Source organism: Mustelus asterias, chromosome 9 (genome assembly GCF_964213995.1).
Source record: "Mustelus asterias chromosome 9, sMusAst1.hap1.1, whole genome shotgun sequence".
In the NCBI taxonomy this organism is placed as follows: domain Eukaryota; kingdom Metazoa; phylum Chordata; class Chondrichthyes; order Carcharhiniformes; family Triakidae; genus Mustelus; species Mustelus asterias.
Window position 1 is genome coordinate 110,379,417 of NC_135809.1, and position 24,997 is coordinate 110,404,413.

The 24,997-nt window shown below is 46.0% G+C and overlaps 1 protein-coding gene across 2 annotated transcripts in view; it reads right to left on the reverse strand.

The window, feature by feature from the left end:
- LOC144499189 (D(4) dopamine receptor-like) overlaps nucleotides 1-22,874 on the reverse strand; it is a 48,602-nt gene extending 25,728 nt beyond the window's left edge. The window contains exons 1-3 of one of the 2 annotated variants that reach the window (XM_078221291.1): nucleotides 22,835-22,874; nucleotides 16,722-16,909; nucleotides 9,316-9,428 (exon numbers count right to left, since the gene is read on the reverse strand). In XM_078221291.1, coding sequence (XP_078077417.1) covers nucleotides 9,316-9,428; nucleotides 16,722-16,909; nucleotides 22,835-22,874 — 341 coding nt within the window. Of the gene's footprint in view, nucleotides 1-9,315; nucleotides 9,429-16,721; nucleotides 16,956-22,834 lie in introns of those variants that run through there. The other variant, XM_078221290.1, reaches the window with a different exon arrangement.
- Nucleotides 22,875-24,997: the final 2,123 nt, after the last annotated feature.

Below are 24,997 nucleotides of genomic sequence, written 5' to 3' on the forward strand. Positions count from 1 at the left end.
CTGTCCTATCTCCATGTCCGAGAATTCTTTCTCGCTGGTGGACTCTAGTGCCTGGCTGGCGGGGGAATAGGGCTGCTTTCCTGATGTGCCTGCAAGAGAAGGGAGATAACATTAGTGCGTGGCAGAGGCATAAGGAAAGAAGAGACAAAACTCACATTAAGTTGGTGTGATGGATGACAGTGTTGTGGGTCCTCATTTTGTCTTTTCACACCCGTCTCACCCTTGGCCAGCTGGAGGGCTCCCTCCTCAAATGCCGAGAGGATTTTTAACTTGGGTGTCCCTCCACCCACCTGGCGTTTCTCTTTTTTATTATGTGCCAGCTTGTCTTGCAGGAAAAGGGATGGGAAGAGTGTAAACAGGCCCCATGCCAGGGCAGATGGTAAGGAGGACTGCCATGTGTGGTGTATGAGAGAGAGAGCAGGGAGTTGATGGGGAGACAAGCTGCAGGGGACTTGAGGAAGTGCGTGGGAGAGCGAGTGATGGCGTCCCTTGAGTTGGCAGTGGATGCGTGATGGGCATGTGAATGGGTAAGTGGTGACAGATGAGAAGAGTGGCTTACCCTGGTTGAACGGAGTTCATTCATCCTCTCCCAGCACTGGAGGCCCATCCTGCTCTGCAGGGAGCTGGTGATTCCCAGCAGTGCTGCTGCCTCCCGTGCGGGCTTGGTCACCTCGTTTGATTGTCGCGTCCGCCTCTGCGGGTACAAGATGTGGCGCCTCTCCTCCCATGGCACTCAGCATGCTGATGAGGGTACCCTCTGAAAATCTTGGTGCAGACTTCCTTGTAGCCATTCTCCATGTTGGATTTGGAACAAGTGCTGGGGAGCACTGGGGCGCGCTTTAAGTAGAACCACCACCTCCCTGCCCAACCCCCACCCTGCTGATTAAGGAATCCGCCTGCCACAGAAGTGGCATGAAACCCATGGGAATGTTTTTAAAATTGAGTAAATAAATGGCGGGAAAACCCATCAATTCCACCGTAGGACCATGCACCACTTTTCTCACCCAAGTTGACATGTAGACAAAAAACCCCAGAAAATTCTGCACACTGCCTCCAGCCAATGCGAGATGGCCACGAATATGGCCATTGCTGTCAATCTGCACATGTGCACTGGTCAGTATATGCACAACAACCAATGACACTGCGCCCCATGTACGTATCTTTAATTGTTCACAGAAAATTAATTCAAAGAGGCTGGCTTCCCTGCCTGTACATTATTCCCAAAAGTTAATGTTTATCCAGCCCAAACTCAGTAAGACCATTGGATGGTCACTTTGGTAATGTTTTGATGAGCACATCCCCCCAGCCAATAGCAGACTCTGGCTGAAAGTGGACTGATGACAATAATCACATAAAAAGCGGCTGTTTTGGAAAGAAAGACATCAAAGTTAGGTGCAACACTTGGACTTCAGTCTGCGATCAGACAAAGCAAACTCGCTAAAGATCAAATCAAGATCCCAGTTGCCGTGAGTAAATTTTAAACACGCTATTATTTTTTGTTGGTTAATTGTCTGTTTGCATTTTTAAAAGCTATAAATTGGAGAAATATGCCGTCTACATCACAGTCATTTTCAACTGATTGTTTGACCAAGTACCCAGTTTAATCTGACAATTGTGATCAGGTTGACTGTGGCGTGGCAATGATGTCCAGCGTAAAACAGTATCGAGGTGGCACAGTGGCACAGTGATTAGCACCGCTGCCTCACAGCATCAGGGGCCTGGGTTCGATTCCCGGCTCGGGTCACTGTCTGTGTGGAGTTTGCACGTTCTCCCCGTGTCTGCGTGGGTTTCCTCCAGGCGCTCCAGTTTCTGCCCACGGTCCAAAAGACGTGTTGGTTAGGTGCATTGGCCATGCTAAATTCACCCTCAGTGTACCCGAACAGGCGCCAGAATGTTGCGACTAGGGGATTTTCACAGTGACTTCATTGCAGAAAGCCTACTTGTGACACTAAATAAAATGAACTTTAAAAAAAAAACTGTATGCATGTCATTGGCAGTAAATGCAGCCTTGTGACAATTTGCTTTTTTCCTCTCACACTCAACTGCCTATTACTTGATGCCATTAACAGTTGCTTGACATTCTGAAAGGAGATGATCTTGTTAATAAGTTGCAACTATGTCCCGATTGGGTAAATGGCAAACCTACTGACTTTCTAAAGACAATTGCTTCATTGCATTCCATGTCTAATTTCATTTGCGCCTTTTTCATGGATGGCTGGATCAGCAGCAAGAGTATCTAACGAGATACTACACCTATTCTAATAAAGTGGCCTGCTGCAATAATTCAGCATGGAATCACCACTCTTTGCAGTTAACTTTAAAGCATTGTCAACCTTGAACCTTGAAGTAAGTAGAACTTTCATATTCCTTAATCCTACTCTTACGATCCCAATTAGAGTTATAACTGGACGGGAGGATCCCAGAATGGAACCCTACCTCAAAAGGTCATAACGATTATTTTTATTCCTGGTGTTAATAAATGTGGAGGAAGTGGAGTCACAGGACCACTAATTAGTTTTTAACAAGAGAAAACATTTATTAAACATTTTTAAAAATGGATTATAATACAACACTCCTCTACTCCTCCTTATCTTAGCACTTACACACAGGTTTACGGTTACTACGGATGGCAAAATATATTTGAAGCTCCAATCGTCTCATCGACACTAAAAGTCAATACTTGTGGATTTCTCCTCAGAATGCCCCCAAGATGATTGTCATTTGAGAGGGTCTAAATTCCACTCCCAGTAAAAGGCTTCAAACTCTACTCATGTAGCAAAAACATTCACTTTGCATTTCAAAAACCGATTCATGTTTTCCAAAAGCCCAGTTGATCAGAGCTCCACCTTTAACATTGACCTATGCCAGGATTTTGAGCCAGCTTTGTCCCTTCCACACTGTTCAACCATCTTTTAGATCTTAGTCGCTATTTTACAATTCATTCACACACAGTAGCAAAACAATTACTAGAGTTACTTTTAGAAAAATCCTTTTCTAGTATTTTTCATCAACCAATCTCTTTTTATCTTTATTTGGTTTTCTGAAACAGAGGTCTGTTCTCCAGTAGTCTCTGATCACTGAGTTTCAGATGTTCAGAAATTTTCTTGTTACAGCTTTCTGGATCTCTGGACCTTCCACCAGGTTCTCTCTGTGAAACTCTAGCCCTGGCTGGATTACTCCGTTCTAAGATACCAGCTTCAAGCAGACCTGAGAGACCCATTCTATCTCCCTTCCAGCCTCCAACTCCACTGACTAGAATTTTTTTCTAGGACCAAAGTCTGCTCCTCCCACAGTTTACTAGGCAATATTTGAGAGTCTGCATTCCGAAACTCTGAAACACAAATCTCAACTGGATATTGAAATGAAACCCCCACACAAACAAACATTGTTTGCTCAGCCTGGAAACTAATCACAGCTTCCCTTTAAGCATAGAAACATTAAATTAAACCTACCTAAGACTATACCCTATTTCTAATGTTTACCCATACAAATATAAATCCTGAGATCTCCTATCACTTACTTTGGTCCTTACAATGGAGTGAATCTAAATAACATTTCAATCAATCCATTTAACATACCGTGGATGTGCAACCCCCACCGTCAAACATAGTGCAGTTAAATGAATCTGCAACTAATACACTCATGGCCGAACTGAAGCTTCTTGTGACCATTACAATTCTCTCAGATCGATCGACAATTTTCCCTTCTGAATGTTTTGTGTCACGCGATGCCTCAAAAACTCTGTTGTTCCTTCTTGGACAATTTACCCTGTAATGATATTTCGAATCACATCCAAAACATCCATTAGTAATTCTCCAGATTTTCCTGGGGTTCACCCTTCCGTAATTATTGCTCCATTCCAGTTGTTTGCCAGATCTGACAAAGGTCTCCATCCTCATTGCGTTTGTCTGTGATTCTTCTCTTGTATTGATGATGCCCCATATCTGAACGGTCTCAAAATGCTGCGGGCACTGAATCCTCCAACTTTTGCGCCAGCGCCAACAGTCCCATTTGTGCCATGAAAGTGGCTGGAAATTATTACTTTCCCGGGAAGTTTTTTGAAGCTTCAGACACCTGATTCAAAAGCATGTCTCTTTCTGGCAATCTAACTCCGGTTAAGATCAGGAGCCTATCCATGCGCAACACTCCACCAATTTGAAAGCAATCACTGAAGCAGGAATTTCCAAAAAGAATTTCTGCAATCTAGTATATAGTCTGTTAAATTGCATGATATATCCCTCCGTGGAATAATCATCCGTCTTTCCAAATTTATCAAAGTCTGATGTTACGGACAGGAAGGGAGTCAATTTAGACTGTCCTGATTTCCCCATTCAGTACTGGTCCATAAACAGAAAGGTACTTTTAAAATTTTGCTGTATTTTAAATTTAAATTTTAAATTTTGCTGTATTTTCCCCAACCCTTATTTGGAATGCTCCGATCTTCTGTGGATAATTCACACAGCAAACTCAAGGTAAGATTAAACAAAAAGGGTTGGCTTATTTTTACAAACACTCACACGTCCAGCAATTGTCCATTTTGAAAAGCATGGAAACAAAATGACTTTATAAAGTAGTCCAGCTGACGAAGATACGTATATATTTTCCTTCACATCGTGACCATGACACTGACCACACCTTGTATGCATTTAATAGATCATCTTTCTTACAAGTTTTATCCATTAACGTTATGAGACTATCCAAACCTTCCTCAATGTCCAACTAATAAAGTCTCAAGCCGGAATTTTACCACCACGCCAGCCCCGGAATTGGAGCTGGGGCGGCTCGCAGAACAGAATTCCCTGTTGGCCTTGGGCGGGATTTTATGACCTCGCTTACTTTGTATCAGATTCTGCTTTTGTTAGGAAGGAACAGTGCCGAGGTATACCTTGCTTTTTGTTTGGTAAGGACGTAACCGGTGTTCACATATTTAGTTTTCTATTGTTCATAAGGTTCAGATTCAGAGAGCATTGGTGGGAAATCAAAACCCTGACACCTTTTCACTTGGCTTCAGCCATTCTTCTCCAAAGTAACCCTGATTACAATCTTCTGTCTGTGAAGAAATTTTTTTTAGTTTTCAATCATCACATTTGGGCAACAATCCTCTGCTCTCATGGATGGACCCAAGCCATACGGTGAAGTGTGAAACATGATACAGACCTTTTCCTTGCTGGTAGATTTATTCACAGGAGGCTGCGTTACAGATTCTTGCCTCCTAACCACCAACTCAGCCTCCTAGCTGGGTCTCTTTATGTGTATTCTCAGTCCTTAATCAAACAATACTCATCGCCTATATTTCTTTAACAACATAATCAACCATTCATTAACACTCAGGATATCCCAAAGAGCTTCACATCTGTTATAGAGTGTTATAGGGGAGCCGGTTAGCTCAGTTGGCTGGATGGCAGGGGGCGGTTCTCCCATCCCGCTGGGAGAATGTCATGGTGGGCGATGCATGGGTTTCACGCATACATTCCCGCCATGATAGCATCTCCCAGCGCCGGATTTCCAGCGGCATCTGCTCCACACTGGAAATCAGCGGGGTGGTGCGGAAATGATTTATATGCCAATTTTAATATATTTTAAATACAATTAGCGGGCCAAGGACTGATGTCTCCGGGCCCGCTAGCATCTCCCACCCACCTCCTCCCCCCCCGCAACCACACTGCCAGACTGGTTCACTCCAGCAGGGATTACACCAGCTCCCAACTAACTAGTGGTCCGACCCGCTGGAGTGAAGGGGGTCAATCGGGGTGGTGCCCCCTGGGCATTGGCACCTTGACCGTGCCAGCCTGTGCCCCCGGCACTGCCCGAGGGGCAAAGTGCCAATGCCCAGGGGGCACCTTGGTGCCACCCACTGGACATGGGACAGTGCCAAGAGAGTGGGGCATATGGGGGTGGGGCCTAGGGATGAATGGTGCGGATGGAGTGTACTGCTACCATTCTGCAGTTGGGATCAGAGGGGGAAGGAGGGAGGCCAGTGATCGGGGCAAGAGAGGTGGGGGGGGTTGCGGCCTGGTCTGGGAATGGTCAGGGGCCAGCGATTGGGCCGTGGTGGGGAGGGGGGGCTGGCATTGCGAGGATTGTGGGGCTGGTCAGTGATTGAGCTGGCCAGCATTCGGGAGGTTGTCAATGCAGGGCCACTGCACGTGCGCCGATCTTGGCACTGACAGCGGGCTGATTTCAGCCTCTCCAGGGGGAATAGGCCCCACCCCCTGGAATTTAACGATATTCGCACTAGTGGCCTCTGCAGTGCACAGATTGTGGGAGATTCTTTTCTGAACTCCCACTGAAAAAACCAGCGTGAATTACTCCAATTTTCACGCGAATTCAACATTTAGGCCGGAATTTTACCGGCACGCCCCGCCCCGATTCTGGGGGTGGGTGAGGCTTGGAGAATGGCATTCTCCGTTGGCCTCTGGCGGGGTATGAACCTTGGGCGGACGTGTCGGTAAAATTCCACCCTTAGAATTTTTGTGGGAGAATTCTGGCCCTGGTTCTTGATGCAGGCTGATGTCAACAACACAGGCTCAGTTCCTGTACTGGCTGAGGTTGTTCATGATGACCTACAACCTTGCACCTCACCTGAGGCGTGGTGATCCTCAGGTTAAAATGTCCACCGGTTAGCTCTCCCCCTCAAAGGGGAGAGCAGCCTGCAGTCATCTGGGACAATGGTGATTTTCGAGTGTTATAGTAAGCATCTTTTTTGTACTGATGTATTATAGCGCAAGCTATAATCTTGCCCCGAGGGACCTGTGTAATCAGGTGCCCCCAGTTCTGAGTCCATGCTGTACTGTACTTCGATATTTTTATCAGTAAAGAAAATTGAATATCACAATGCGTTCAACTAGTCTTTCAGTGGACAAGTTATCACAATAGCCAAAGGAAAACATTTCACCTACGCTCACTGTTATAATGCAGCAGATGCAACAACCAATTTATGCACACCACGCTCTCACAAACAGAAATGTGCAAATAACCAGTTAAACTGATAGAGCAGTATTGGTTACCAACATAACTAAAATAATAATATGCTTCAGGCTGCAATTGATGTGCTTTTAATACATAAAGGAACTTGACATCATCATTAACCGCCCTAATGTGATATTCAGAATATAAATCTCAGTGCAGTGGAACACAGATTCTATCTGAAACTTCAGGGTGTGAAATTACAAAATAGTCACTGCTCACAACTTAATAATAAGGCACAAAACAACAGTCCTTAATAAACACTAAACTTTCTGCTAGATTTACAGAGCCTTCCAAAAGCACTTAGGGAGAAACCCTAATGATTGTCTCTTGCTGACAGGTATTGCAAATTCCATTTGAATTCCTGTTCATGGAAACAGGGTGGCATGGTGGCACAGTGGTTAGCACTGCTGCCTCACAGCGCCAGGGACCTGGGTTCGATTCCCGGCTTGGGTCACTGTCTGTGTGGAGTTTGCACATCCTCCCTGTGTCTGCGTGGGTTTCCCCGGGTGCTCTGGTTTCCTCCCACAGTCCAAAGATGTGCGGATTAGGTGGATTGGTCATGCTAAATTGTCCTTCAGTGTTAAGGGGGGACTAGCTTGGGGAAGTGCATGGGGTTATGAGGATAGGGTCTGAGTGGGATTGTGGTTGGTGCAGACTCGATGGGCCGAATGGCCTCCTTCTGCACTGTAGGGATTCTATGAAACCACTCAGTACAAATCTGAACTTTCTCCATTCCATGTCTGACAGACCCAAAAGTTTTTTTCTTTGTTCTGGCAAGGCCAGCGTTTATTGCCCTTGAGAACCTGGAGAACTGACTGGCTGTGGTGAGGTTGGTGGCAAGGCAGGCTGCTTGGAACTGCAGCATTCCACAAAATACTTCCATTTGCTACACTTGTTACAGCGTTTACCAAATACCAGACACGTATTTCTGTTCTGTGAGCGATAGTCGCGGCTGTTAACTGGGGCAGGGTCTACCCTGTACTGTGAAAACTTCAGTTTCCCGCCTTCACTCTTTGCTGCTTCTTTCTGACTGCTCATTCAGCACACAGATGCGACTGGCAGGTTCCAAGGTTGAAGCTTGCTCGTGCAGAAGCTGCTTGTGGACAAGGTCAGTACGGATCCCACACACTATGCAGTCTCTCACCAACTTGTCATGCCACCCAAGGGAGGGAGGTCTGCAAGGGGTGGGTCACAGTGGGGGCATGTCAGGGGTCCACCAGGAGGCTCATTGGGAGGGTCCTGATACCCCAATGATGTCGAAATGTGTGTGAGTGCCAATGCTACCAAAGATGGAGGGGGTATCTGATGTCTGCTGGGGGTGGGGGTGGGGGGAGAAATCTCCCGGTTCAGGCAGATTGGTGTGCCCTGCACAGTGGCATCCTGAAACTGGCTTCGCTGGCATACTTAGGCTCTGCCCCCCACCCCACATACGTGCAAAAGCTCCCAGTTGTCAAAGACACTGACAGAGTGCTGGAAGGTTGCAGAGCCGAGCTCACCCAAAAGACCGGCATGGAGGACTCCCGTTTTCACTCTGTTATGACACAGAAGCCTTTTGGGAAAATTCCACCCGTGATGTTTATTAACAGTAGCTGAGCAGTTCTTACTTGCTTTGTCTCTTGCCGCTATCCGGGAGAACTCACGCGCTGCCGACATATGACCCCTTTCGTACCTGTGTCATCCCAACATGCACTACAGTGAAGATTCTCTCTAGTTGCAGATGGCCATTGCCTGGCAATTGTGCGCCATGAGTGTCACTGATCAGCCCAAGCCTGAATATCATCCAAATCATGCTGGGTGGAGGCATTCTGTGCCTCAATGTCTCAGGAGTTACAAATGCGTCTGAACATTTTCCTTTCACTGCTGTCAGACCTGGAACATTCTGCATTTCAGCGCTGATGACTCGGGGGTGGGAATTCATCTCTGACCAATTTGCTAAATTTGGCAGGTCAATTGCCATCTCTGGCTGGAGATATTCCCAGAGATTCCATTACGGAGGCCCCCTATTTCTAACCGTCCAAAGTGGTCAAACCGCTTTTTATCCCATCTCCAATATTCTTACAATTATTGAATATAAATGTCAGAGAACATGAAAGGAAACACCATTTCTTTTAACATCCCAATGATTGTTCTTTCGCATTTTGATCGTAGCACTGCACTTAAGATGAATCTTTAATTACTGGAGACTTCAACTTGCAAGTTTAGAACCTCCAAGAGATTATTTAATTTTCAATATGGCCCTTCTGTCAATATTTCATCAGATCTCAAGGTTGCTCTGTGAGGTCATTTCTAGGCCGCTTTCCATCCGAAAGTTAGGATGCAATGATTTAGAATTTGGTAGGTACTCACCTATCCACACTGATGGAACACAGATTGAAAATCGATGCTGTGCACAGCATCACATCCATAGTCATGAGATAATCACAGAGACCCGGGCCGAGGGTCCAGACTCCGCCCTGGAACTAAAAAAAAAACATTTGTTCACAACCAGTCTGTCATAACATTGACACAATCATGCCCATAATGTAAACAACAACAATGGGTGGGATTCTCTAGCCTCCGAACCACATGTTTCTCAAAGATGGCATACCCCTCACCAGTGGTGGGATCTTAGAATAGAATAGAGACCCTACAGTGCCAGAAGGAGGCCCATCGAATCTGCACTGACTTTGGGAAAGGGCATCTTCCCCAGGCTCTATCCCCATAACCCCATGTATTTACCCCACTAATCTCCCTAACTTACACATCTTTGGACACTCAGAGGCAATTTAGCATGGCCAATCCACCTAACCTGCACATCTTTGTATTGTGGGAGGAAACCGGAGCACCTGGAGGAAATCCACGCAGACATGAGGAGAACATGCAAACTCCACACAGACAGTGGCCCAAGGCTAGAAGCGAACCCAGGTTTTTTTGATTTGATTTATTATAGTCATATGTGTTGGGATTAAGTGCAAAGTGTTAGTTCTAGCGTGCTATACAGAGCATACTGTTGATAGAGTACATAGGGGAGAAGGAAAGGAGAGGATGCAGAATGTAGTGTTACGGTCATAGCTAGGGTGTAGGGAAAGATCACCAGGTCCCTGGCACTGTGAGACAGCAGTGCTAACCACTGTGCCACCCTGGTCCCTGATCTTCTGGTCCTGCCACTGTCAATGGGATTTCCCATTGATTCCATCCTATGCTGCTGGGAAACCCGTGGCTGAGGTCCGCTGTCAGTGGGACAGGAATATCCCGCCAGCATGAACAGCCAGAGAATTCTGGCCAATGTTTTATACTTAGAAAGCATTATAAAGCATTTTATAATGTTTCGTAGCAGCATTGTAAAACAAAGTACGACAATGAGCCACATTGATAAAGGGATATCAGGCCAGGTGTCCAAAAGCTTGGTCATGGAGGAAAGTTTGAAGCAGTGTCTTCAAGGAAGAAAACATGGCTGAGAGGGCGAGATATAGGGAGGCAATTCCATAGGCTTCTGAAGACACGGCCACCACCGGTGGAGCAATTGTAACTGGAAATGCGCAAGAGGCCACCGTTAGAGAAGCACTGACATGTAGGAGAGTTCTGGGGCTGGAGGTGGTTCCAGAGATAGGGAGAGGCAAGGTCATGGAGGGATTTAGACCAAGGATGAAAACTTTAAATTCAAGACATTGCTTGGCCAGAAATCAATATAATTCACCAACCACCCAAGGCTTGCTGAGAGTTAAGACACAGACAGCAGAATATTAGATGACCTCAGTTTACAGAGTGTAGAATGTGGAAGGCCAGCCAGGAATGCATTAGAATGGTCACGTCCAGAGAGAACCAAGGCACGTTTCAGCAGCAGGCTCACTGAGACGGTGGGGGCAAAGTCTGGTGTTATAAAGGAGGTGGAAATAGGCAGTCTGAATGTAAGGTTAAGAGCTCATATTGGGATCGAATGTGACAGCAACATTGCAGACAGACGGGCATCATCTTAGACTGGAGCCAGAGAGGGGTGGATTTGGTAGCTAGGGAGATTGAGGATCAAAACTAATGGTTTCAGTCCTCCTAATACCTAACTGGAGGAAATTTCTGCTGATCAGGTACTGGATATCAGATAAGCAGTCTGATAATTTAGCAACGATAGAGGAATTGAAAGGGCATTGAGGAGATAGAACTGGTTGTTGTCTGCATCCATGTGGAAGCTAATGCTGTGTCTTTTGATGATGGCACTATGGAGCAGCAGGTAGATTAGAAATAGCAGGAGTCCAAGGGTAAAACTGGGAGGGGACACCAGAGACAATGGTGCAGGAACAGGAAGGGAAGCCATTGTAAATGTTCTCTGGCTATGAATTAGATAGATAAAAATGGAACCATGTGAAAGTAGTCCCAACCAGCTAGATAACAGTGGAGAGGCATTGGAGGGGGATGGTGAGGTTAACCGTGTCAAAGGCTGCAAACAGGTCGAGCAGGACAAGGAGGGAAGGTTTACCTTTGTCACAGTCATATAGAGAGCCACTTTCTCGCTACTGTGGCAGGGCAGAAAATCTGATTTAGGGGATTCAAAATGGAGGTAGGGGTTGTGGGGTTGGAGATTGGGGTGGGTGGGGTCAGAGGTCAGGGTGAGGGTAGGTCAGAGGTCGGATGACAGGTTTCGGGTGTTGGAAATCCCTCGAGGTGGGGATGGAGTGTAGGAGGTCAGGGGTTCGGGCATTTGAACAGTTTGCCAACCTATTTGGCCTATTTACCCTGTTTCCTGTTAGTTAGTCAATCTTCTATCCCTTAGATATATTGACCTCAACACCATAAGGTCTTAGCTTATACAGTAACCTTTTAGATAGCACTTTACTGAATGCCATTTGGAAATCCAAATAGACTACATAAAGATTTCCCTTTCTCTACTCATTACATCCTCAAAGAACTCTAATACATTTGTCAAATATCCTTTCTTCTTTGTAAAACCATGTTGACTCTGCTTTGATTTCATTGTAATTTTCTAAATGTCCTGCCACTACTTCCTTTAGAATGGATCCCAGCATTTCCCAATGACACTCTTTAGTTTCCTGCTTTCTGTCTCCCTCCATTTTTGAATTGCGGATATTACATATGCAGTTTTCCAGTGGATCATTGCAGAATCTAGGGAATTTTGAAAGCTTACAACCAACGCATGCACTATCTCTACAGCCACTTCCTTTCAGACGTAGGATGCCATGTCCAGGGGACCTTTCATCAGCCTTTTGTCCCATTTTCCTCCCGCTTACTGTCTAATGATAGTGATTGATTCATTACTCCCTCCTATTTTGCTCCTTGAGTTTCTACTGTCATTGGAATGCTTTTAGTGTTGCCCACCATGAAGATAGATACTTGCTCAAAGTCTCTGCCATTTCCTTGTTTCCCAAGTAATGATGGTCTCACCCACTAAGAGACCAGTATTTATTTAACAACCCTCTACATATACTTAGAATCATAAAATCATACAATCCCTACAGTGCAGAAGGAGGCCATTCTGCCCATCGAGTCTGCACCGACAACAATCCCATCCAGGCCCTATCCCCGTAACCCCACTAATCCCTCTAATTTACGCATCCCGGGACACTAAGGGGCAATTTAGCTTGTAGGAGCTTGCTGTCTGTTTTTATATTTGCTGCCGCTTTACTTTCATATTCTAATTTATTCTCTTTATTTTATATCTCATCCTTTGCCAGTTTCTAAAACATTTCCAATTCTTTGGCTTCCCAGTAATCTTCACATTGTTGAATACCTTTGTTTTCAATATGATTCCACGCTTAATTTCTTCAATTAACCACAGATGCTTCATCCCTTTTATATTCTCTCTTTCTCAGGGGAATATATCTTTGTTGATAGTTATGAAATATTTCCGCCATGTCATAGAATAGAATCACAGAATCTCTACATGGCAGAAGGGGGCCATTCGGCCCATCGAGCCTGCACTGACAACAATCCCTCCCAGGCCCTATCCCTGTAACCCCACGTATTTACCCTACGAATTCCTCTGACACTAAGGGTCAATGTAGCGTGGACAATCCACCTAACCTGCACATCTTTCGGACTGTGGGAGGAAATCAGAGCACCCGGGGGAAATGCACGCAGACACAGGGAGAATGTGCAGAATCCGCACAGACAGTGACCCTGACGCTGTGAGGCAGCAGTGCTAACCACATGCCACCATTCTTTCTTTCTCAGGGGAATATATCTTTGTTGATAATTATGAAATATTTTCTCCATGTCTGCCACTCTTTATCCACTGACTTACCTGTTAACCGGTTTTCCCAGTTAGCCAACTCTGTCTGCAAATCTTACTTGCGTTTAAGACATTAGTCTCAGAAATTATGGGAATGATCTTTGTTTGGCGAAATTGTCCTGTTTATGTTTTTTTTTTAATCCTAGAAGACTTTTTAGAAATTTCATCACTTAATGCATCTGCTTGGCCGTTGCTGCAAACAGCTTCTGTGCTCTTTGCATTCAATCAATCAGTTCAGGGTTAATTTTGGATTCACTTGAATATTTTATTTAAGTCAGAGGATGTGTTGCTTATACTGTCACGGGAACAGTACATTGAGGCTTCTTGGCGATGTTGTGCACGTCTTGGATTAGCCTCCTGGGTCTGGGCACCACTGTAGATGTAACTGGCACCATCTGGAAGGATGGGCACTGACACAAAGACCAATTAATAGCCAGGGGATTAAGGAGGCAGTGTTGGCACGGATGGAGACTTGGCTGAGGGACAGATAGCAGACAGAAATCGTGAACAATTATTTTTCAAACTGGAGGGAAATCTACTTAGGTGTCCGCCAGGGGTTTGTGTTGTGACCACTGCTCTTCTTGATATATATTAATGATCTAGATAGTAACTTCAAGAGAATGAAGGCAGGCTGGTGGAATGGGCAGACAGATGGGAGGTGAAATTTAACACACAGAAGTGTGAAGTGAATCATTTCAGTCGGGAGAATGAGGAGAGTCAATATAAACTAAATGGTATAATTTTTAAAGGGGGTGCAGAAACCGAGATCATTCTACAAATCTTTGAAGGTGGCAGGACAAGTTGAGAAGTTTATTGAAAAGACATTTGATGAGAGCCTTAACTTTATAATTGAAGAAATAACATTTTTTTAAATTCATTTGTGGGACATGGGCGTCGCTGGCTGGGCAGCATTTATTGCCCATCCCTAGTCACCCTTGAACTGAATGGCTTGCTAGGCCATTTCATTCAGCAGTTTAGAGTCAACTACATTGCTGTGGCTCTGGAGTCACATGTAGTAAGAAGTCTCACAACACCAGGTTAAAGTCCAACAGGTTTATTTGGTAGCAAATACCATAAGCTTTCGGAGCACAGCTCCTTCGTCAGATGGAGTGGATATCTGTTCTCCAACAGTCACATGTAGGCCAGACCAGGTAAGGATGGCAGATTTCCTTCCCTAAAGGACATTAATGAACCAGACGGGTTTTTCTGACAATCGTCAATGGTTTCATGGTCATCAGTAGATTCTTAATTCCAGATTCCAAAATGTTATACCAAGCCTTAGTCCCCACCTGGAATTTTGTGGTCAATTCTAGCCACTAGACTTTAGGACTAACCTCAATGCCTGAGAGGGGGGATAGAGGAGATTTATTGGAATGATACCAGAGAAGAAGGATTTCAGTTATGTGAAGTGCCGGGAGAAGTTGGGATTTCTCTCCTTAGAGCAGTGAAGGTTAAGGGGCAATTGGATAGAGGCAGTCGGTTCAATCATTCAGTATTTTCACAGAGTAAATAAGGAGAAACTGATTCCAGTGGCAGGCAGATCAACAGACAGAGTCATAGAAGTCTACAACACAGAGAAAGGCCTTCTGGCCCATTGCGTCTGCACCACTCAAAGACAAACCGCCTAATTATTCTAATCTGATTAACCAGCACTTGGTCCGTAGCTTTGTATGTCCTGGCATTGTAAGTGTACATTTAAATACTTCTTAAATGTTATGAGGGTCTCTGCTTCCACCACCCTTTCAGGCAGCGAGTTCCAGAGTCCGACAACCTTCTGGGTGAACAGGTTTTTCCTCCCATCCCCTCGAAGCCTCCTGCCCCTGACCTTAAATCTATGCTCCCTAGTCATTGACCTCTCCACCAAAGGAAGAAGTTTCTTCCTGTCTACTCTATCTATGCCCTTCTTAAGTTTATACATCTCAATCCCGCCCCCCTCAGTCTCCTCTGCTCCAAGGAAAACAACCACAGTCTATCCAATCTCTCTTCATTATGAGCACTCTCCAGCCCAGACAACATCCTGGAAAATCTCTTCTGAACACTTTCCAATGCGATACACCCCTCCTATAATGTTTGATTTCTGATCTGTGCACAATACTCCCACTGTGGCCGAACCAATGTTTTATGTAGTTCCAGCCTAAATTCCCTGCTCAGAGTGAAATAAAGTAAATAGGAATAGAACTGTGGAGGAGAATAAATATTTGTCTGCAGTGAGCTGGTTAGCAAAACATCACAGAGGGTGGGAATAAGAAGGATAGTGACTGACATCCTGACTATACCTGAGAGAATCAGAGTTCCTGACTCTATAACAGTCACAGTTCCTGACCCTATAACTGAGTCAGAGTTCCTGACCCTATAACAGACAGTCACAGTTCCTGACCCTATAACTGAGAGAGTCAGAGTTCCTGACCCTATAACAGAGACAGTCAGAGTCCCTGACCCTATAACTGAGAGAGATTCACTGCTCCTTGTCTGTACACTCACTGTTGAGCGATTCTGCAGCCAGTTTATCTGTGAATGGATGTACCGCTGTGCGAGGAGCTGGAACTAAACTCGGATTCATAATGTCCTTTCTGCTTGTTAGAAAATCTGTTCTCCCAGGTCGTGTCCCCCATTAGGAACCCAATTCAGCAATCTAAAGTGGACAAATATTTCCAGCGGAAATCCTGGAAAGACAGGACCTATTGGGGTTCCCATACAAACTCAGTTCCTTCACAACAGCGCTTTAGTTATGGACAACTGCCAGTTAATTGTGCTAGAATGTGAATTAAATGAATTGATCTCACTATTGGATCATGCAATAAATCGCCTCTCAGCCTTTTGGCTAATATCAAGCCCAAGATGGGCTGCAATGCCTTTTCTTGTCTGCTTGGATCTTGTTCGTCTCTCTTCTGGGGACCATGAACTGGATTCAGTTTGAATTTGGTTTTTGCAGCAAGCAAGGAGATGGATTAAAGGTTTGCCTGGTCCACGCTGTACATTTGCTTTGTAACTTTAAAAAATTAAAAATTAATCCGCTCAGCTCTGTTTCTTTTTGCTGGAGATTGGTTAAACTCGTCTTAAAAACTTTAAATAAGACCCTACCCCGTTTGGGATCCCCCTCCCCCCTCTCTTACTGTCCACTTCACCTATACAGGTCCTCCCCTCGGGAAGAGACCCCTACCTTAGGGTATCTCCACCCACACATCACCAGGGAGGTCCCCAACCCTCCCTGACCCCAGGATCTCTACCCCCATTCCTGGGGGTCTCTACCGCCCCCCCCCCCATCCCCATGGGTACTTACCCCCATTCTCGGGCATCTCTACCCTCCATCTCCATGGGTCTCTCCCCCCCCCCCCATCCTTGGGGGTCTCTCCCCCCCATCCCCGGGGGTCACTATCCCCCATCCCCGGGGGTCACTATCCTTATTCGCGGGGGTCTCTACCCCTCATCCCGGGGGTCTCTACCCCTCATCCCGGGGGTCTCTCCCATTCCCGGGGGTCTCTCTCCCCCATTCCCGGGGGTCTCTCCCCCCACCCATTCCCGGGGGTCTCACCTCCGAGTAGACATAGAGCGGGAGGACGAGGACGGCGAGCAGGAGGTCAGACGCGGCCAGACTGACGATGAAGAAGTTGGTTGTTGTCTGGAGCTGTTTCTCGGTCCAGACACTGAGGCAAACCAATAAATTCCCGGCCGTGATCAGGAGGATGAGGAAAGTGCCGAGAATCAGAGCCGGGAAGTCATGTCCCAGGGGATCCGGCTCCGTCTCATTGCCGCTCACATTGTTCATGTCTCCAGCTCCGGGATCCCCGGAGCAGAGCCCGGTCCCGGTATCTACCTCCCCTGGGAACCCCTCAGAGCCGCACTCAAACACCCCCACATCCCACTGGGGAGGAGCCCCGCCCAGAGACCCCCAACCCGGAGACCCCCAGCCCAGACCCTCAGACCCAGAGACCCCCAACCTGGAGACCCCCAGCCCAGACCCTCAAACCCAGAGACCCCCAACCTGGAGACCCCCAACCTGGAGACCCCCAACCCACAGACCCCCAACCCACAGACCCCCAACCCCCAGACCCCCAACCCAGAGACCCCAGACTCGACCCTCAAAGTCAAAGACCTCGTACAGACTTCGCAAAACACGATCTAGAGATCTCAGAAGCAGCCAGCCTCCAAACCCAAACCAGAGACATCGGACAGCTCCGACCTTAAACCCCAAATTTAAAAGCCGGAGATCTCCCTCAAACCAGAGACAGACCACCAAGAAAATCTAGCCCAGCCTCATTCTTAAACCAAGAGACCCCCAGATCTAACCTAACGAGAGACTCCAAAATCCAGAGACCCCCCCAAGAAACACTGTAATCCAGAGACCCCCAGAAACTATCCTCTAACCCAGAGACCCCCATAAACAACCCTCTAACCCAGAAACCCCCCAAACAATCCTCTAACCCAGAGACCCCCCCCAGAAACAACTCTCTAACCCAGAGACCCCCAGAAACAAACCTCTAACCCAGAGACCCCCAGAAACAAACCTCTAACCCAGAGACCCCCAGAAACAACCCTCTAACCCAGAGACCCCCAGAAACAACTCTCTAACCCAGAGACCCCCCCCAGAAACAACTCTCTAACCCAGAGACCCCCCCCCCCAGAAACAACCCTCTAACCCAGAGACCCCCCCCAGAAACAACTCTCTAACCCAGAGACCCCCCCCAGAAACAAACCTCTAACCCAGAGACCCCCAGAAACAATCCTCTAACCCAGAGACCCCCAGAAACAACCCTCTAACCCAGAGACCCCCAGAAACAACCCTCTAACCCAGAGACCCCCCCCAGAAACAACTCTCTAACCCAGAGACCCCCCCCAGAAACAACCCTCTAACCCAGAGACCCCCCCCAGAAACAACCCTCTAACCCAGAGACCCCCCCCAGAAACAACCCTCTAACCCAGAGACCTTCCCAGGAATAACGTCCAGTAATTGCCCTCTCAACCAGAGATTCCAAGAGCCTTTACCGCAGTTGGCGAGCTCTCAAACCTCTGCCCTGCTATTCGGAGCTCTGGCCGGTCGCTGTGGGAAGTTTCCCGGCTGAATTGTGCGGAGCTGCTTCGCCCTGATCCCCCCGCTCCGCTCTGGGACAGGCGGAATTGCGGCTCCCGGTGCCGATACAGCTCCTTCCCCGCCCGGTGAAACTCTGACTGGCGGCTCCCAGCGCTCCAGCGAACTCCGCTAATGCTCCGAATTTGGAAAGCGTGTTGCGAATCCTGCTCCGCTTTGGGATCAGCCTGAATCCGGACACGTACACACACACAGGCAGCTCACACTGCCAATATATCTACATTCTGTACTTATTATACAGATATCCTCCCAGATAAAATATCCCAGGGTTACTACTTGGAAGAAGAGCAGGGAAGATCTGTCCGAAGTCCTGGACAACATTTATCCCTTAATAGACGTCAGTAAATATTATCTGCTCATTAGTGCCTTGCTGCCGCTGGGATCTTGCTGTGTACAAACTGTTTGCTGCATTTTCTACATTACAACAGCGACTGCATTTCAATAGTACTTTGACTCTCAAAGCTCTTGTGGACATCCTGAGGTTGGGAAGATCCAAATTGTTGTTTTTAAGGCTGTGGAAATAGCCATTTAAAGGTTTATGTGTATACATACAGCTACCAGTTGGACATTCACGGATACATACAGCTTTGCTATGTTAGTTGTGCATAGGGCTATGTATGCTGTCTGTTAGCTGTGTTAGGTGATCAGGTATGTGCCGTGCATTGGAGCAATGGCCATGGAAAGAGTGGTCTAATTCTGGTGAGCATAACTGCTCTATAAGAGAGTTAGTAAAGACACAATGGGCTGAAAGGTCTCCTTTGTGCTGTAAGTTGTAGCAGATAAAACGTGTGCAGGCTAAAGGATTGCACCTAAACCCAACCAGGACCAATTTCCTTGTGATTTGCTGGTGATATTGGGGTGGGTGAATCAGGTGGTTAAAATGAGAGAGGAAAACTAAGCTGTAGAGACAGATCTCACTACAGTCAGAGCAAGAGGAAATGTAACAACGCCTAAATTAAGCACTTTACAACAATCTGAATTCAACAACACACAAACCAGCCTCCCATCCATTGACTCTGTCTACGCTTCCCGCTGCCTTGGCAAAGCAGCCAACATAATTAAGGACCCCTCCCACCCCGGACATTCTCTCTTCTCCCTTCCGTCGGGAAAAAGATATAGAAGTTTGAGGTCACGTACCAACTGACTCAAGAACAGCTTCTTCCCTGCTGCCATCAGACTTTTGAATGGACCTACCTTGCATTAAATTGATCTTCCTCTACACCCTAGTTATAACTGTAACACTATATTCTGCACTCTCTCGTTTCCTTCTCTATGAATGGTATGCTTTGTCTGTATAGCGCACAAGAAACAATACTTTACACTGTATACTAATACATGTGACAATAACAAATCAAATTAAATCAAATCAATTTCAGACCATGAACTCTTCCCCCATGCCGATTCTGTTTTGTTTTTAACCATGTGCTGGTCTTAATCTTGCTTTTCGGATTTTTACTTTCAGACAGAGCTGTTTATTATTCTGCCATTCACTCTGGGCTAATGCTTTGTTTCTTCACTGCAACCATCACCATTTACTTTGCCTTTTGTCATTAAATTTCTCCCACTCTATCCGATCACAGACTTTCCCTTTTGTTCTTCCGCCCCCTCCACCCTTTTGACAGCATGAAGCCCATTTCTATCTCCATTCAGTTCTGAAGAGCCATATTCAACTCAGAACATTAACTCTTTCTCTTTCTGCAGATGCTGCCACACCTGCTGAGTACTTTCAGCACATAATTATTTTTTATTTCTAAAGTAGGTTTTCCGACTATGTATGTCAACGTGCAGAGTTCTAAAAAGATTCATTCGTGGGACATGGTTGGCCAGCATTTATTGCCCATTCCTAGTTCCCCTTGCAGAACAGTTGAGTGTCAACCACATTGCTTTGGCTCTGGAGTCACATGTAGGCCAGACCAGGTAAGGAAGGCAGATTTCCTCCCCTAAAGGACATTAGTGAACCAGATGGGTTTTCCGACAATCAACAATAATTTCAAGGTCATCAGCAGATTCTTAATTCCAGATAACTTTTTTTATTGAATTCAAATCTGCTGTGGCGGGATTCAAACCCGGGTCCCCAGAACATTAGCTGAGTTTCTGGATTAATAGTCAAGCGATAATACCACTAGGCCAACACCTCCCTACGTGTGGGGTTGGTGAGCTGATTGCGTGCAGATTGCCACATGGAAGTGTGATGTTGTGGCAATGACAGAGATTTGGATCAAATATTGAATCGATCGGATTGATTTATTATTGTCACATGTATTGGAATACAGTGTAAAGTATTGTTTCTTGCGCGCTATACAGGCAAAACATACCATTCATAGAGCACATAGGGGAGAAGGAAAGGGTAGGGTGCAGAATATAGTGTTGCAGTTACCAATAGGGTGAAGAGGAAGATCAGAAGTAGGGTAAGACTGGCTAATCAATATTCCTGGATACAAGCTGTTCAGGAATAAAATGGGAAAGGAAGGAAATGAGAGGGGATGGCAGCATTGATGATAAAAACAATTGCAATGTTGGAGAAAGGATACCCCAGAGAGGCCGAGGGCACAATTTATTTGGCTAGAGCTATGAAACAGTGAAGTTATCATTACATTGTGGGTGCAATCTATAGTCCGTCAACTAGTGAGAGAGATGCAGAAGAACAAATCTGCAGGGGAATTACAGAGAAGTGTAATAATTATAGAATAATTGTAACGAGGGTCTTTAATTATCCTAATGTAGACTGGAATAATAGTGTAAAGGGGAAAGAGTTCTTATAATGTGTTCATTAGAATTTTCTACAGCTGTGTTTTTCCAGTTCAGTGAATGAGGAAGTATCGCTAGACTTGGTTTCATAGAATCTGGCACAGTGGTTAGCACTGCTGCCTCACAGTGCCAGGGACCCGGGTTCGATTCCCGGCTTGGGTCACTGTCTGTGTGGAGTCTGCACGTTCTCCCGATGTCTGCGTGGGTTTCTTCCGAGTGCTCCGGTTTCCTCCCACAGTCCAAAAGACGTGTTGGTTAGGTGCATTGGCCATGCTAAATTCTCCCTCAGTGCATCTGAACAGGCGCCGGAGTGTGGCAACTAGGGGATTTTCAGAGTAACTTCATTGCAGTGTTAATGTAAGCCGACCTGTGACACTAATAAATAAACTTAAAATTAATTTCATAGAATCCCTACAGTACAGAAGGAGGCCATTCAGTCCATCGAATCTGCACCAACTCCCCAACAGAGCATCCCATCCAGACCCTAAACCTGTAACCCTATATATTTACCTCACTAATCCCACTAACCTACACATCTTTGGATACTAAAGGACAATTTAGCATGGCCAATCCACTTAACCTGCACATCTTCAGACTGTGGGAGGAAACCAGAGCACCCAGAGGAAACCCACGCAGACACAGGAAGGATGTGCAAACTCCACACAGACAGTCACCCAAGGCTGGAATTGAACACCGGTCCTAGCGCTGTACTAACCACTGTGGCACCCTAAATCTTGGAAGTGGGGTGGGCCACTTGAATCAAGTGTCAGACAGGGAACATTTAAGGCAAGGGATAATGAACATTGTATCATATGTTTTAGATTGGCTAAGGAAAAGGCCAAGGATTAATCCCCTGTAAGAATTATGAATTGGCGGTGGACAAACTTCAATGGGATGAGAATGATCTGGCCCAGATAAATTGGGATCAAAGATTGGCAGGCCAAACTGCAAGTGAGCAATGGACTGCCTTTAAAGAGGAGATACTTGAGGTGTAGTCAATATACTCACTGGCTGATGTATGAGTTAAAAGGTAAGATCAAGCAGAAAAAGGGTGCATTTGACAGATATCAGGTAGATAATGCACTTGAGAGTCAGCCTCAATATATGATGTTAAGAAGGAATTGATAAAGCTTTTAAGAGCAGCAGAGAGAGAGAGAGAATATGAGAATTGACTAGCAAATAATATAAAAGGGAATTCAAAAGTCTGCTATTATTTTATATAATAATTATAAAAGGATGGTAAATGGGATCCAAAAGGGGATTTACGCAGAGGGGCAGTGGGCTTAGTGAACGTACCCAATGAATTTTTTGCATGTCTTTCCCAAGAAGATACAGCCCAAGTCATGGTGAATGAGGAGGTATTGGAGACACTCGTTGGGTTAAAAGTTGATAAGGAAGAGGAATTGGAAAGGATGGCTGCATTGAAGTAGGACCAGATGAGATGCATCCAAAAGTACTGAGGGAAGTAAGGGTAGAAATTGCCGAGGCATTTGCCATAATTTTCCAATCCTCTTTAGATTCAGGGCTGATGCCAGAGGACACTAGAATTACAAATGTTGCACCCTTGTTTGAAAAGGGTGCAGGGATAAGTCCAACGGTAACATAGGCCAGTCAGTTCAAGCTCAGTAGTGGGAAAGCTTTTAGAAATTATAACATGGGGCAAAATTAACATTGGACAAATGTGGGTTAACTAAGGAAGGCCAGCATGGATGTTTGAAGGATAAATCACATTTAATAATTTGCTTGAGATTTATGATGAGTTAAATCAGAGGGTGGATCGAGTTTGCGGTGTACATGGACTCCTAAAAGGCAGTTGGTAAAATGCTGCAGCCTTGTGAGCAATGCTGGCATGCATGGAATAAAAGTGACAGTCACAACACAGATGAGACAGTGATTGACAGTGGTGAACAGTTGTTTTTCAGACTGAATTTTATGTTGGGATTCCCCGATGGATGGTGTGAGGACCCCTATTCTTCCAGATGTATATTAATAGGGGAGTCAATGGTGTAGTGGCATTGTCACTGCACTACTAATCTAGGAATCCAGGGTAATGCTCTGCGGACCCGAGTTCGAATCCCACCATGACAGATGGTGACATTTGAATTCAACAAAAATCTGGAATGAAAAGTCTGATGAAGACCATGAAACCATTGTTGATTGTCGTCAAAACCCATCTGGTTCACTAATGTCCTTTAGGGAAGGAAATCTGTCGTCCTTACCTGGTCTGGTCTACATGCAATTCCAGAACCACAGCAATGTGGTTGACTCTTAAATGCCCTCAAGGATGGGCATTCTCAGACAGCAACCCCCACATCCCAAGAATGAATATGAATAAACCAGACTTTTATAGGGCACAATTTCAAAATTTGCAGGGCACAGAACATGAAAAGTATTATGAACCATGATGAGGATAGTGTTAAAATTCAAAAGAACATAGGGAGGAAGAAGGGCGGACAAGTGGTAGATGGAATTTAATGCAGAGAAGTGTGAAATGATTCACTTTAGTAGGACAAACAAAGAGAGGCTATATAAAACAAAGGGTCCACCTCTAAAGTGGGTGTAGGAGCAGAGGGACCTGGGGATATTTGCGCATAAATCATTGAAGTTGGCAGGACAAGTTTAAAAAATATGGTTAATAAAACAAATAGAATCCTGGGCTTTGTAAATGGGGGTATAGAGTTTTTAATTCAGATTTCCAGCATTTGAGTTCCACTGCCCGCAAACGTAATCTGGTTCCCATCCAGTAAGGGTGGACATCAGAGCAGCATATTTAAATGAGTATTTAAATATGCTTACTGGAATTTTACCACCTCACCCGCCCGAGGTTCGTAAGATCCCACCCAGGAGAATGCCGTTCTGCGAGCCTCGGGCATGCCAGTATAATTCTGGGGGCTGAGTCCATTCGAGGCCAGATCTTCCCTGCGCCTGGGATTTTCTGACCCCTGGGCCCAGAGGGAGCCAGATGGGAATCACTACTGGTCTTCGCCAGCAGAGACCATATATGATGGTTGGGGGAGGGCGGGGGGTATGGGGGGGATACTTGCTTGGAGGCCATTGAAGCCCCCATGGTCAGGAAAATGGCTGGGTATTGTTCATCTGGCAGTGCCAACTGGCACCCTTGCACTGCCAGGCGGACACTGCAATGTGGGCACTGCCAGGGTGCTGGGGCATTGGGAGGTGGGTGGAGCCTGAGGTGGGTGGAGCCTGAAGGGGTTGAGGCATGAGGGAGGGTTCATGAAGTGAGGTCATGAAGGGGGCATGAAGTGGGGGGTCATGAAAGGGGCCATGAAAGTTGACCAATTGGGACAGCCCCAATGCCCTAATACCGGCGATCTTGGTTGGGGAGGAGGGGTGGATATACATCCCTTCAAAGAGGGGAGGGGGTGGGTCCCAGACGTCTGTATCAGGAGGGAGGGGGTCCTCAATTTCAATTTGAGATTGGGCGCCCTTTCTCTGTGGTCGGGCTTATCGGAGCGATTAGGCCCCGCCCCGCTCGGAACCAGTGCAAAACTCACCACTCTCCCAAAAAATGACTAAGTATGGGAAGATTGTGATCTGATTCAAGCCGGCATGTCTGGCCCGAATCACACCGGTTTTCTCATCCGAAGTGACACTTAATCATTTTTTGGGAGCATTCCACCCGTAGTTAGTGTCATAAGTCTATTCTATTCATTGTATGGCAAAAGCACAATGGAATAAAATGACTAAATTTCATGCAATGCAACCCATTTATTCCTGTGTGTCACCAAATTCCAGTCCAAGACATGTGTTATATAACTGACAGAGCTTGCAAACAATTGAAGCAAGTAGCCTGGAATGATTTGTATCTTCCCCTCTTGCATTGATTGAGAATTGGAACATACAGACCAGCATAGAGTGCTTCAGGTAAGAGAGAACATCACATCAGTGCTAACATCTGCCTCTCTGTTCAGCATTCAGCTTGTTTCTTCAGAGTTTGTGAAACGCATTGGGAA